The 15339-nt window shown below is 47.1% G+C and overlaps 1 protein-coding gene across 3 annotated transcripts in view; it reads left to right on the top strand.

The window, feature by feature from the left end:
• Positions 1-15339, top strand: part of CNNM1 (cyclin and CBS domain divalent metal cation transport mediator 1) — a 55085-nt gene that overhangs the window by 29329 nt on the left and 10417 nt on the right. For 2 of the 3 annotated variants that reach the window (XM_036886518.2, XM_036886516.2), the window contains 4 exons: positions 1672-1771; positions 2135-2182; positions 5522-5584; positions 11804-11967. In XM_036886518.2, the coding sequence (XP_036742413.2) occupies positions 1672-1771; positions 2135-2182; positions 5522-5584; positions 11804-11967 (375 nt within the window). The remainder of the gene's footprint in view (positions 1-1671; positions 1772-2134; positions 2183-5521; positions 5585-11803; positions 11968-15339) is intronic. The other variant, XM_036886517.2, reaches the window with a different exon arrangement.

Here is a 15339-nt window from a genome sequence, read left to right on the forward strand (position 1 = left end):
TGAGTGGGAGATGTACAGACCCTCTAAGGGCATGATGAGGGCATCTCCAGGCCGGAGACGAATGGCCGTGCCTCCTCAGTGCTGGGTTCCAGGTCTCAGTTTGCTGTGGGCATTTTGTCCATAACCCACAGAAGAGTGTGACTGGTGTCCTGGGACTGGTGGGCTCTTGATGACATCCCGTCTGACTGCTCAGCGATGGTTGTGGTGGGGCAGGGTGGGTACTTCTCTAGCAGAGGGGTTCTGTGAACTCCCAAAGCTATTGTCCTTCCGAATCCCTAACACCTCCTTCTGTCTGCTTAGACATCCCAGAAATGGAACTGTCCACCTCTTCCCAAACTTCAGGTACTTCTGGTTTAAAGTCCTTCCCTCTTTCAAGCTGAACTCTCACCGTCTCTGACTTCCACGCACTTGTCCCTGCTCTGCTCCCTGGAGGTACACAGGACACATCCGTTCTTTCTGCTACCTTTCAGCCTTGGCAGTCACTTGAATCGTCTCCTCCTCAGGAGGACCAGGAAGGAAACTAATGACAGAGTGAAAGAGGTGCAACGTCTTCCCCGTGCTATCATAAGTACGAATACCTTCTGCTCTGGGCACCTGGACAGGCCTGTCCATAAATAAGTGTCAGACAAGGTCCCACTTTGTGACCATGCTGGCACCCTGGCCCAGCTCCACCATTACCGCTGTTACTAGACCCCATCTCTTCCCAACAGAAACATACAAACCCTAAGTATAGTGATTGTCTTTAAATCTTAATTTAGCTCAGGTTAACCTAGAAGGGTTAAGAGGGCCCACCCGCAGCCTATCGGCTCTGGCACTGTAATGTGCCCCACACCCACCCTGCCAAACAGCCTCAGTAAATGACCTCCCTTCTCCAAAAATGGAGTCACATTCTTCACCGTTGGAAATCAAGAAGAGTCCTGTGCTTACATTGTTTATATAAATGAGCCAATACAATCCACTGTCTCATGCTTAATATGAACTTAACCATTTTTAAATAAATGTTGGAGGGAGTGAAATGTAGAAGTAAGAATGTAGTTTCAGAAATTGGAAAGATATGGCTTTAAATTCCCAATACTGCCACTTCTTAACTCATCTTGACCAAGTTATTTAACCTCTCTGAGCCTCAACATTGATTCATCTGTACCGTGGGGATAAAAGCAGTATGGGCCCCCATAGGGTTGTAGGACCAACTGAATGAGAATCCACACAGTGCACATGATAGTTTCAGGCCCTTAGACACACACTATAGGTGACACATTAGTCATCATCATTATTATCGGCAATGAATTAAACAAGCTTCACACAGAATCAGATTTTATCTCAACCAGATTTAGATATGGTCCAATCTCAGACTAGACCAGTGGGGCAGTTTGCAGGGCCCTGGATGGGTGGTGCCTGGACCCGCATCCTGGAAGGGCCATTAGAGTACACAAGGAGAGCGTGGTCATTCATGAGAGTATGCTGCTTTATAACCTAAGCAGTTAATTTACAGGAAAGGGCCACTGAAGTTGGAGTTGCTCTTTCTGAAACGTAAGTCTCGACTGAATTCACACTCCCTGTGATAAGAACTTAAGTCTACTTGTTATCCAGACAGAAGTGCTTAGCACTGTAGTCAGTAATAGAACTGGTAGTGCTAGTACACACCCTTAATACACTTCCCTCTTTCTCCAGGGTAGAGTGGAGGTGGAGGTTGGTAAGGAAGGCCTTCGCTTCGAGAATGGAGCCTTCACCTACTATGGTGCCCCAGCCATCATGACCACTGCCTGCTCAGGTATTCTAGTTCCCAAGCCATAGCTTACTGGGGAAGCAATAGAATAGTGTGAAAAATAGCATCTGAGTCCAAGTCTTGACTCTTGTTAGGAACCCTGGACAAGCCATTTAACTTCCTGGGCTTCAGAGGACTTTTCTCCTCTGTAAAATAAGAATCATTTTTCATTCAGAGGATTTGCTTGTGGAAGTACATCGTAGACTATAACATTATCAAGTGTTAGGGATGGATAGTCAATCAGGATGGATAACCCTGGTTTTCTCAGGGTTAATCAGTGCTGAGGGTGGGGTAAGAGATGAGGAATTTCCGAAGAAAGGTGTGTTTTCTGAATTGCCTCTGAAACACACTGCATCCTTCTATCCTTAGATAATGACGTACGGAAGGTTGGAAGTCTGGCTGGATCCTCTGTCTTTCGTATGTATCTCTCAAACCCCTCCCCCTCCCTCCCCATCAGTCCGCCTCAGCCCACTGTGGGGACCTGGACCAAGCCTGTTGAGCCTGGGCTGGGGCTAACACAAACGCTGGCGGCCTCTTTGTAATGCTCTGCCAGGAACACTGCCTCCTGCCAGGTACCCACAGTCCATGGGGGCTTAGTTTCTGTGTGTCTGGAATGTTTTCAGCTGCTTCCCTGCTCATGTGCAAGTGACAAATATGGGAGGGAGGTTGTGAGGGAGGCACCATTTATTGTCACCTGCCAGGGAATGCAGGCTGGTGATTTGTCTGCTCTAGTGGAGGTTCCGCCTTTCCTTCTCTGCTATGGTACTCACGCACTGGCTTTACATGGACCCCTAACATGCTATTACTGTTCTGTGGGCCTAGTAAGAAGTGACTGCAAGGTCTTAGGTTGTAAGTCCCAGGCTGCTGCAATATGTTGCTTATCTGCTTCTCTTTCCTTGTTCAGCACATCTCAGCTAGTGGAGAGGTATGTCTGCCAGCTGGCTGTGCATGCTGCCGGGGGAGGGGGCCTGGCACAAGGCTGATGGCTGGTTTGCTCTGCCCCTTCTGTGCTCTGCCTTCTCGTTGTTTCCTGCCTAGAGTTATTGCACTTGTGTTTGGAAGGCATGGTGTTTATTGTGATGCAAATGTGATCTAGAAATAACTTTTTTCTAGATTTCTTTTTGATTCCCTTGTCTGGATTTTGCATTGCTTTCAGCTGTTAGCATTTACAGGGGCTATTCAGGCCAAGTGGGGTGTTTTTACTCATCATAAAAAGATTTTACATAGTGCCTTATATTGGGACTTATCAGAGGATCCCAAAGCTTGGTATCACAATCCCTGGCACAGGAAAGGTAGTTATCATTTTAATACAGAGAAACTAAAGAAAGGACTTGCTCCAAATCACCCAGGAAGTTGGAGACATACCCAGATGCATTCTGGTGTCCTGACCACTTCACACAGCTCGATGAAATACAGATTAGAGATCTATCATGTTCCAGAATGCAATTCTACATGGGAATATTGGAACAAGTAAATTGTTCCAGGGTAATTTTGCATCTTAGCCCAGGAGAGGGCTGAAATGAAGTTGAGGTCCTTACCCACATGCAAGGGGTGACACAATGCGAATTGAAGACCTGTAAAATAAAAAACCCTAGTATATTATTGTACTTACCTAAGCCAAGAAATCTCAAGGTTGGTGAAGGAAGCATTAGTACTCAGAACAAGAACTCCAGATGGGTGAGGACTGGGCTCAAGACTAGGTAAACCTTGGTTCTCTAAAGGACATTTCCATCCATCACATTAGGATTGTTCAAGGTGGAGTCATCCCTAGGATTCTAAATGTTACCAAAACACGTTGGCCCCGTTCTGGTTCTTCCAGAGATCAAAAGATGTGGAACTTGGGGAAAAAAAGAGCTACATAAGTCTTCCTGACCTACCTAATTTAGATGACCTGTCTTTCAAAAAAAAGTATTTTAAAAGTAATGGGGAAATGCTATCTGGTTTCCTCCTTTCCTGCCCTCCTGTCTCTAGTTATTTCTGTCAAAATCCTTCCATTTTATCAGTAAGACAGGAGTAAACTTCCAACATTGATCTCTCCTACAAAACTGGTTAACTAAAGGAAGCATTAAACTCTTTCCTTCCGCACACTTCTAAGCATCTTTTCAAACCTCCAGGAGGAAACAGAAATTGAATTAGCCAGTACGGATCTGGAGACATTTTCCATCCACTCCAAACCCTCCCCACTGAGTAAAGTATGAAATAACTTCAAAGGCCGTGGCTCCCCCCAGTTGTCCCAGGCATGCTCTTGGCCCAGGGTCCAGCCACCCAGCATCTTTCAGTGGCCAAGAACCTCAGCCTGTAGGTCAAAGGAAGGCTCAAGGCTGAGCTACAAGGCAGTAAACTTGTAGGGACTTGGTCTAGTAAACTACCCCATCCTTGAAGTCAGCCTGTAGCTTTGTCAGCCTTTGGGGATGCTAAATGAGATGAGGAGTTTGCAGAACACTGGCCCTGTGCCTCCAAGTCAGACTTGAGGTTACAAGTAAGTCACTCTGGTTTTCCTGTGCAGGGCCACGGGAACACAGCCAGCACTGTCTCCTCCATCTTGGTTCTGATTGCCAGGGAATCCAGGAGGACCACGGTGAGCTTGGCACTGGAGGAAGTGGGCCCAAGCTCACACAGTAAACAGAACAGATGTCCACAGGGGTGTGCAGGAGGGGAGAGAGCAGTCTCCTATCTGTTCAGCATAGTAGGTATTTAATTTTCAGCCCAGGAAGCCCTAGGATTCTTCTTGAGACTATGGAATTTCCTATTCCAGTATGTCTCAGATTAGGGGTCCACTCAAATATTCTTTGACATCTGCTGTCAGAGTAAATGTTTGCCGGGTAGGTATAAAGCTCCTTTTTTCCTGCCACCCACTCCCCTGTGTGTATACGTGATTTCAGTAAAATCTGGTGCAGCACAAGACTGCGGACACTGCCTACTTTAATGTGCTGTCTCCTGCAGACTGACTTCATTTAGTTCTTGGATGGGATTCAGGATGATCAGATAACAGAGATGAAGACAGAGTCCCATACAGAAACACGCCATCATCAGGGGCAAGACAGGAAAGGACTGGAGTATTGCTGGACAGTCCACCTGACCAAGGCCCCAAGTGATAGCCAGCACCATGTTGGACTCTGTGGGGAAGGAGAGAGAAGGAAATGGAGATAGGAAGAGAAGTGCTTTGGGCACTTGTGCTTGCTAGGAAGTGACCTTGAGTTCATTTATCAAGCTGGTTCACAATAAGATTGCTAGAAGTCCTGCCTTCCTCTGTCCCAAGCCGCCAGCAATGCACAGACGCCACAGCACTGTGACCACAGAGGGAGCTCCTAGGAGTCTGAGGCAGGATGCCCCAGCAGAAGCATGCACTTCACTGTGGGCAAACACAGAGCACAGAGCAGGCACCTGTGGCAGCTGGGAGAGCCCAGGGGGACTGGTGCTGGGCTGGCAGCACACTTCCTCAGAGCAGATGCTGCAGACACACGCTCTCCCAGGCCACTGCCTGCTCAGGCATTGGCAGATCTGATTCCCTCTAAGATCACTGTGTGTCTTTTCAGAAGACCTTCAGCAACATTTGTTTTATTTTCCTCTTTCTGGGGAGTAACTTTGTAAGAGGTTACGATTTCCATGTTTTCAGAGGCAAGATTCCCTTTGGCAAAGAAATGTGATGTTGTGAAGATCCAGAAACAGACTGTCTCACCCACTTGCTCTTTGTCTCTCTCCTTTGTGTTTATCTTCCCTTCGCAACTCACAAATCCTTGGCCCTTGCCTCTTTAGTGCCCGCCTCTGTGTCTCGTACCTTCGCCTTCAGCAGAGGGGACTCTCTGGCAGGCTCCCCAGGTAAACATGCATGGGTGTCTGCGGTGTCTGTATATCCAGTGGGGTTTTCAAGGGGCCTTTGGTCTTGGTCACCATCCCGCATGAGAACTCGTGTCTCCCAGCAGGCACTGCCATGAATAAGGCTTAGCTCATGGCACAAATGGCACTCACTTGCCCACACAGCCCAGGCATTGCTGGTTCAACGGTGTCACCTGTGAATTCAGCTCCCAGGGAGGTATCCGTGTATGTACATGGAGCAGTGATGGGGTTAGGGGCAGTGTGAGTGCTTCTTCATCATTTGTCTGACTGCAGAATGGAGGAGTGAGGTGTGTGGTAGGAGAAAAATAGGAAAAAACAGTAGAATACTATGTTGTAGTCCACCTGTTTTTCCTATGTGGTCTCTACCTTTAGCTGACCACTACCCCACCTCATCTTCCTAGTAATGTTACTGTGTGGTGACCACGTTCTCTCTGGCTCCACTCAGACAAAGGATGTATGTAAAAATTTCAAAGCAGCTTTCATTAGGTTTAACCTCTCTTGTTAATTAAATAAGCTACTGGGTTTCTTTTTTACTTGGGTAAAGCAGCTCTTTATAGCATTGCACAGTAACTCAAGGACTGAGTAGACTGTAATAAATTTGGCAATCAATTAAGTGTTTGTATTGTTTCATTTCCAGAGGTTGCTCTCTAGGCTTATGGAACAAGAAATGACCAGGCCAGCAATTTATTTGCTAAATCGCCCCGCAGTTAGTACATATTCCAATTTCCCGTAACCTCTCCCTCTGCCTCCCTTATCCCAAAACCCCATCCATACCTTCAGCCATCAAGAATCCAGTTATGTTTTGCTATCTGTACAGTAGACCCTCAACATTCAAAAAAGACCTCAAACCCAAATTTGCAATTTCAGAAATATTTATATTGACTTCTCCTTTCTCCCAAATCATATTTTTTTCCCGTCAAAGACCATCTGGTTCCCATGTTTATCTGTACAGGACAAGTTAACCACCTTCTCAAATTTCAAGTTTTCTCTCTCACTTGATTGCATGATTTTCCACCAAGACATAACATTTTTCTCACTTTGTGAGCGCTCACGCCTTCATTAGGACTGCAGGACAGTACGGTTAATGTGAGATGCCTCACCAGCTAGCTGGTCTACTCCTGCATGCCAGCAAAATGAGAAATGACCACATCATGGACCTTCAAGGTCCTTCACATGTGGGGCATCTTCACATGCTATGAGGTTTCAGCAAGAAGGGAAGATGCACATTTTTTAAAGATTTTCAACCAAAAAGATCAAAGCAGGGGTATATTTCCCTTTTCGTTTAACCCTCATTTAACCAGACAACCTATTTAATTGTAACTTCTCACTGAAAGGAAGGCTAATTCTAGTTCATTGTTATTTACGTGAAAGACTTCATGGTAACCCAGTGTCAGACAGAGATTAAGGTGCCTCATTCGTTCTGTACAATCCCTCCCACCCCAGGAGGAGCTGAGACGTCTGATCCAACTCTGCTTGGTGACATGTGCTCCTGAGAGTGCTTTTTACCCATCCCCTATTTTCCATCCCTGTGGATGTTCAACCCAACAGGAAAGAGGGGAGAGATAAATAGGTGCAAGCAAGGCCAGCTTATTTATGCCCACCTTTGCTTTAACTCTGCAAAGTAGAGCAGCAAATCAATGGGCACAGCAAGAGGAAAAAGAGGTGGGGGTGCCTTGCTCCTTGGCTTTGCCCTCTCCCCCCCTTCTTTTGTCTGGTCTCCATCTGTGGCCACCCACCAAGTCTTCCCAGTGACCAGGTGATATTTCTGTGGCCACTCTTACTTCTGTTCCATTATCACCAGAAGAAGCAGCCTTCATCATAGGATTTTTGTGCAAAGCAGTCCTGGGCACTCTTTGGCCCCATATCTGACTTATGATCCAGATAAATTAATTTGCATGTATTATGTCTTGTCCCCATGACACGTAAGGAACAAGATAAATCCCAGAAATTAGTAGGGCTTTAAGTTTAAAAAGAGCCCTGTCATATTATTTGATCCCCACAACCATGTTAGGAGATGGGCAGGAATTTTTGTTAAGGAATAATAGGTGAGGAACAGGCTCTAAGAAATTAAGTCACTGGGTCAGTATCATAGGAGTAATAAGAAAATAGAGGGCTGAGGACTGGACTCTCAAGTCTCTTGGTCCTGCTCTGGGACTAGCTCCCTCTGTGAACATAAGCATTTTGTGCCCCCTAGAGGGCTGTGACTTATTTTGAAAACAGCTGGGCTAATGACTTATGATGCTCACAGTGGATTGAAGCTGGCAGTCCCTGCACCAAATATTGCCACCATTATCCATAGGGAGTTTCCATCTGCTTGGGCTTTAGTTTGAAATCAGAAGAGCAGAGCGTGGTGAAACTTGCCAGCCCTGCGGATGCTTTCATTTAAAAATGGAACTCTGGACCAGCCCACTGAGGGTATGCGACCCATGGCAGTCACCATGCCCTCTCCCCAGATTCATCCCTTCTCTCTTGTCCTGACTGTGGGGACGATTTCAAGTTGCCCTTGACAATCCTTCCAAATCCGCAGAAGCACAGCGGGGGAGAGGTTGGGAGCCCAGGTTCTTTTATCCATCCGCGGTGTGCTGTAAGGTCCGTGGGGACAGGAATATATGGAAAGTCCCAAAAAACATCTTTTTAGTTTATGAAATTTGGTAAGTGGAAGTATTTCTCTGGGTTGGCTCTTGCATAGTCAACATTTGGAAACCATTAAAGGTCCATAGCGTGAGCAAGTTCATCTGGCCTCCTAACTTGCGCTGATTTGCAGAGTTCACATGGGAGCTTTGACAGAGCTCCTAGCATTTGGTTGTCTGATGTTGAATATTGCCCCAGAATGAAGAATTTTAATAGTCTTAGTTTGTACTCTTATGTGCTTCTGTAATGAAACTTCCCTACCCAGTCTGGAGAACACAGATGGCCTGTGGCACTAGTGACTAGGACCGAAGTGAGCTGCTCCCCCTTGTCCCTCACTGATGCCAAGCATACAGCCACTGAACATTATTTACCCCTCGAATCCCCAGATTGAAAAGGGGGGTGGGGCATTCTTCTGTTTTGTGGGTTCTGCTCCCCAGAAACAGGTGTCGTGAGTGAAGCAAGAACTGTGTATAGGTTTGGGGGGCCCCAGCCTATCAGTGCAGAGTGAGAGGAAATTCCATTGATTACAGTATGAAATTCTCTTCCACCCCACCCCTAATTTCACCCCAGTGTCTCCTCCACCCAACCCCAGTAACTCCAGCTTGCCATCCAGGACAGAGATCTCTTGCAGATCCTCTGCAAAGGCTGCAGCAATGAGGCTTCTTATGTGCTTCTGTAATTAAACTTCCCCACCCAGTCTGAAGAACACAGATGGCCCCCACAGCACTTGGGGGTCCAGGGCAGAAAACCCAGCTCCATACCACCCAGTCCCTCCGGGGGCAGCTTGCAGGAGTGGGCAACGGGTATGTTGGCTGCCTGGCCTCCCTCCTGTTCAGGTGTCCTGTGGTCAGTTTTATGCACACAGTTGGCTCTGTCCCCACTTAGACCTCTTTGCACCATACTTCAGATTTCCTCCTTGCTTCCCTTCCCCAAGCTGTGCCTCTATGCTCTTAGCAAATGCCAAGGGAAATTACACAACTTGAACTAGTTTACCATGCTGCTGGGACACTCGTCTGTTACTGATTTCTTTTCTTTTTTTCATTAAAAGCATGTCCATTTCCCCTGCTCAGAAGCCTCTGCGTGTATGTGCACAATTACCAAAACGCCGAGGCATCAGCATCCTACCTAGTGAGGAATGTCAGGCTCTGAGACCCAAAGACATTGATCTTGTACAACACTCGAGCTGGGACTCTGTCATGAAATGAATGTTCCTTCTCCTTTAAAAAATTGCTTTTATAGACCCGACCTTTGTAAGACAATGGTATCTTTTGGTGTTGGGAATCATTTGGGACTTCATAAAGAAACCTTCAATAGCATTGTTTTTACTTAAAAAAAGAAAAAGCCATATTTGTCCTCCCAGCAGTGATGTCACTTGTGTTTGGCATGGGGGTCCCTGTGACAGCAGAGTGACATGCCTGTGCTGAGAACCAAAGTAATGAAAGGGGAACAAAAGGGAGCAGTGACAGAGGAAAAGAGGGGAATCTTCTTAGGGTGGTCAAAGTCGTCAGAGAGGGGGAATTGCAGCTGACACCTAATGACTGAGAACCAAGCCCTGGGGCAGGGGGAGTGAAGAAAAGGAGGAGCAAAGAAATGGCATCTACCGAAGGGGGGGCACTCTTACATGATTGGAGGTCCCCAGGGCAGCCAGTGGGCTAGAGCAGAGCACGCAGGGGAGGGACGTGAGTGCCCGGGTGAGATCAGACAGGAAAATAGGGGTCTGGTCATAGAAGTGTTTAGGGGACAAAGCAAGGAGTTTAAATTTTATTCAGACTTAACTAAAGGAAGCTGATCTGTGTTTTTAAAATGTGCTTCTGGCAGTTGAGGTGAGAACAGATTATAAGATTGTAAATGGGGAGGCCAGCCTGGGGTCCAGGCGAGGGCAATGGCCGCTAGGACTTGAGTGGGGACAGCGGTACAAGCAGCTGGGTTCATTATGTCAGAAGTGGAGATGAGAGGACTCGACTTGGGGATGAGGGGGTGGCAGGAGTTGAGGTCGGCTCCCAGGTTTCCAGTTTAAGTCACAGTAGGTGTGAATGACACTCACCGAGAAGGGGCACGCTGGAAGGGGCATCCCTGACTCTGTAACCCTAGCCAGGCACTGATTCTTACGGTTCTGATGAGAACAGTGATTCAACCTGTTGTTATTTTATCTTGCTGTTGTGTGGTTTGCCAGCAACAATAGCATCTTGGCAGCTAGACAGATTGTCAACCTTCAGGACTCACTCCCAATAGATGCTAATCAAATATTTGATGAATGGCAGCATTATCTCAAGAGACAGAATTAAATTCCTGAGGTTCTGCCCTGAAAGGACAGGGAGCAGACCCTCTGAGGAACCGGTCTCTTCATTTGAGCCCCTGACCTAAGTCTGTGTTCTGAGCGGCTGGCTCACGGCTCCCCCTTCCCCTCCTGGGAAGAAACACATTGCTGCGGCTGTTGGGAGGGAGAGCTTCCGCCTTGGGAAGGTGGGGTGTTCTGTGGTTGAGGTAACGCTGGGCTCACCTTAAGAGCCTGTCTTCTGTTGATCCTGGAGAAGGTAGTTCACAAAGTCGAACTTAAAACCAATATCATGGTCTTAATTGAACTTTCCCAAGAAGTAGTTTTGAAAATGAAGAAAGAACTTGACTCTGAACACTTAGGAGGCCTTTGACAGAAGGCTTGTAAGCAGGTCCAGTCCCCCCTCCTGGGCGTGCTTCACTTCAGAGGACCCCACTTAGCCCTCCTCAGCCCTGGCCCTCTCTGTGGGGTGAGGAGTTTGCAGGACCTCAGAGATGTGCCCACCCAGGGCCTGCCTTCTTCCCTCCTGCAGATTCAGATGCTGGGATCCCCGAGTTCCCCAACCAAAGAACCTGGGGAAGGGGGCCCTAAAGCCCTGGATAGGGGCTGGTTTGCCCCACACAGACCTATTTTCTGGCACAAAACTGTAAGGAGTTGGACCTACCTGGCCTTCCAGGTTGTTGTATTGAAGGCCTTTACCAAGGACAAGGCTAGAACATATTTTAACAGTTTATTAATGTGATTTAAATACGCATCCATATAATTTGTGGGCCTCCACTTATCTGGACCCTGCCAACTGAGTTAACCCCACTAAAATGTGTCACCAGGGGTGGACTGGGTATCTGTGTGGTCACATGGGAGGCCTTCACCTTCGTAAAAGAAGGTTTGTGAATGGAGTTGATGTAAATAACTCACCCTGCTGGAGGGTCACGTGGTTGGTACCTAACTGCCCTCACAGCACGGTCCTCACCTCCCTCACTTACTGCAGACCAGGACCCAGAAAGGCGGGAGGCCACCTCTGCCACTGCTCCTCCCTGTTAGAGGTCGTGGGAGCAGCAGGAGCTTGAGCGGAGTGGGGCCATCAGTTCCTGTCTTAGGTATTTGCTCCTCTTAGGACTAAACAGGGACGGAGCTGCTGGGCTCTGAGGGGAGGCGTGAGGGCCTGGTTGCACCACCGGGTTACCATTGCCTGAAGGCCTACCGGACCTCAGTAAACAGCACCTGTCTCCCTCTCTCCCTCTCTCCACACCGCCCGTCCTTGCCTTCTCTCCTTCCCTCCCCCTCACCTTCTGCAGTAAACCGGTCCCCTTCTCGCTGTAGCGGGCTGAACCGCTCGGAGTCTCCAAACCGCGAGCGCAGTGACTTTGGGGGGAGCAACACCCAGCTGTGCGGCAGCGGCAATAACCTCTACACCCCTGACTACTCAGTGCGCATCCTCAGCGACGTGCAGTTTGTGAAGGTAACTCCCCAGCAGGGCAGCTGCAGGACTGGTGGGGAGGCGGGCGGAGCTGCACCGGACCGCTGCTCCCCAGGTAAGCCAGCGGCTCTTTATTCCCTGGCCTTGTTAGCTTGGTTTCTGTACATCATTTGTCATTCTTTTTAAGATCTCCTTGTCCCCATTTTTTGGTGTGGGGAAAACTGAGGCTCAAAACAATAGGGAATTAGCTTGCAGGCAGGACTGCTTCCTTAGGGTCCCCTGCCGTTGGCACCAGGTTGATTTTGTATCTTCAAGGTAAATTCGCAGGTGATTAATAAACCAAGTGTGTAGAGGAAGCCATGCTGTGATTTTATGTGTGATAGTATCTTTTTTCATCTTAGTACTTGAAATCTAAAACGCAAGTGAAAATCCCATATATAACTATTACACCCCTTGATATCACTGAGCTCTTTGGAGAGAACCACTTGCAAACGCAGCGGAGAGAGGCGGCAATGCTCATTGCTTTGTTACAAAGGAGGAGGGGAGTTGTTCCTACAGAGTCCTCATTAAGATGGGTATTTTGCAGAAAACTTCTAAAATCTCCTTCTTCCTCTTGGTCTGACAGGTTTGATTGTATTGCCTTTGTTTGCTAGCATTCTGCAAACCATTACACGCTTGGGCCTGTGATCAGGAGAGAGCCCCGTTTATCCGAGTCCAGCAAAATACCCAGTGGTTCACTTGGTAACTCTTGTCCCAGGTGCAGGCTGGCTAACAAGAAAAGAAGAGGTCCTAACAAAGGTGGGAGAAGGTCCTTCCCGTCTGCCAAGGACACGTACCATGATTATATGAGAGCAGTGTGCACTGGCTGGCTTTCCAGTGAAAGAAAAAAATTCCAGAGGGAGGGGTGGAACCTAGGGAGTGGGGTCAGATGATAACTGTGGAGCACCCTGGGCAACACGCTTTACTAGTCCTTTGTCTAAATATCCGCTTAGTCTCACAACCATCCTATGTAGTTGGTTCTACCATCATTCCCATTTCATAGATGAAGAGACGGGGGCTTGAGGAGTAGAAGGCCACATGGCTAGTAAGAGGCAGAGCCAAGCTTCCAAGTTGAGGCTTTCTGTCTGCAGAGCCCAAGCTGTCAGATCCCTGGGCTTTAGGGAGAGCCGGGGAAAATCAGGGTTGAAGGGACCAGGGAGAAGTGGCTTTGGAGACAAATCCAGAGACTCATGGATGTGTATGACTGTGGACACTTGACAATCTAATGTGACAGTGAGATTAAACCCCAGAAAACCTCCCTATTGCTTCCAGCCCTGAAGTCCTCTCACTATACACCTGCCTCAGAAGGGAAGGTACCAACAAAACAAAACGGGAGAAGAGAAACTGCTGTGCTCTTACCTGTTCATGAAACTGCCCACATGGCTTGTGGGGAAAGAAATTGAAAGACACAATATGAGCAGGGGTTCAACAAATATTTGCTAACTGCCTGCTGTGTGCTTGACACTGTCTAGGCATTGGCAAGATACTTTGGTGAACAAGACACCAAGCTCCTGCCCTTCTACAGCCTCCATGCTGCCAGGGGAGAAAAATGACAAGTAACCACATCATAAACAGCCTAGGGGATTTCAGGTAGCGATGGAGACTATGAATCAGGAAATAACAGGATTGCGGGATAAACTGTGATTGGGCGGAGCTGACAAAGAGGTTGCCTTAGAAATGGTTATCAGAGCAGTCTGGGAAAAGGACACCTTTGCTGAGACCTGGAAGGGGAAGTGGGGAGAAGGTTCCAGATAGAAACAACAGAGGCAGGAAAGAGCTCAATGCTTCAAGGATCTGAGAGCTGGCACATGATGGGCAAAGACAGAGGCTGGGCGAGGTGTGAACAGTGTGTCAGCAGCAGTGCTGCCTCGCATCTTCAGGCCACAGGGAGGCATTTGGACTCTGTTTTAAGTGCACTGGGAATTTTTGTTCAGTTTGTTTCTCCAGTCTTTCCATTTGTCTTAGTCCGTTTGGGCTGCTGTCACAAATTACTGTAGACTGGGTGGCTTACACAACAAACGCTTCTCACAGTTCTGGAGGCTGGAAGTCCAAGCTCAAGGTACCAGCAGATCCAATGTCTGGTGCAAGCTCACTTCCTAGTTTGCAAATGACCAGCTCCTTGTATCCTCACACAACAATGGGGAGGAAGCAGGCTCTTTTATTGTCAGGACACTAATGCCACTGCTGAGGGCTCCCCTGCTATGACCTATTTACCTCCACATACCATCATGTCAGGGGTTCAGATTTCAGCATATGAATTTGGGCGTCAGACATTCAATCCATAATACCATTTATATCACAAGTTCAGAAAATCAATGTAAGGACTTGGCTGACTGTGGTAGGAAGAAAGGTGAATGAGATTTTTAGGGAGTCATGTTTAATGAGCAGCGGCAATGAGCCCAGAGCTTTCTGAGCACCTCTAGTGTGCATAGCCTGGGGAGCACTTTCAGGAGACAGATTTGGCAACTCTTCAAAGAGGAGTGTGTTAAAATGATTACTTGGCGTTAAGTCTGTGAGGATTTTCTTAAAACTCACAGATGTCACCTCACACCAGTCAGAAAGGCCACCATCCAAAAGACAAGAAATAATAGTGTTGGGCAAAGAAGTGGAGAAATGGGAACCCTCCTACACTGTTAGTGGGAATGTAAACTGGTGCAGCTACTATGGAAAGCAGTATGGAGGTTCCTCAAAAAACTAAAAATAAAAATACCATATGACCTAGTAACTCTACTTCTAGGAATTTACCCAAAGAATACAAAATCTCTGATTCAAAAAGATATATGCACCCCTGTTTATCACCACATTATTTATAACAGCTCAGATTCAGAAGCAACCAAAGTGTCCATCAGTAGATGAATGGATAAAGAAGATGTGGTACATATACACAATGGAATACTATTCAGCCATAACAAAGAAAGAAATCCTGCTATTTGTGACAACATGGATGGACTTAAGAGGGTATTATGCTTAATGAAATAAGCCAGGCATAGAAAGACAAATACCACTTACACATGGACTCTAAAAACAAAATAAAACAAAACAAACAAATAGCAGTAGACTCATAGACACTTAGAAGTGACTGGGTGTTACCATGGGGGAGACATTAAGGTGGGGGGGTGAAATAGGTGAAGGGAATAAAGAGGCACAAAGTCTCAATATAAATGAGTCACAGGGATGAAAGTATAGCATAGAGAATATAGTCAATAGTTCAGTAACATCTTTCTGCATTGACAGTAGCTACACTAGTTGGGATGAACATTTAATAACGTATATAACCGTCGAATCACTGTGCTGTATACTTGAAACCAATATAATATTGTATATCATCCATACTTCAATTTAAAAAAATCTAAAAACAAAACTCACAAATGAGCC

This window comes from Manis pentadactyla, chromosome 8, assembly GCF_030020395.1.
Source record: "Manis pentadactyla isolate mManPen7 chromosome 8, mManPen7.hap1, whole genome shotgun sequence".
In the NCBI taxonomy this organism is placed as follows: domain Eukaryota; kingdom Metazoa; phylum Chordata; class Mammalia; order Pholidota; family Manidae; genus Manis; species Manis pentadactyla.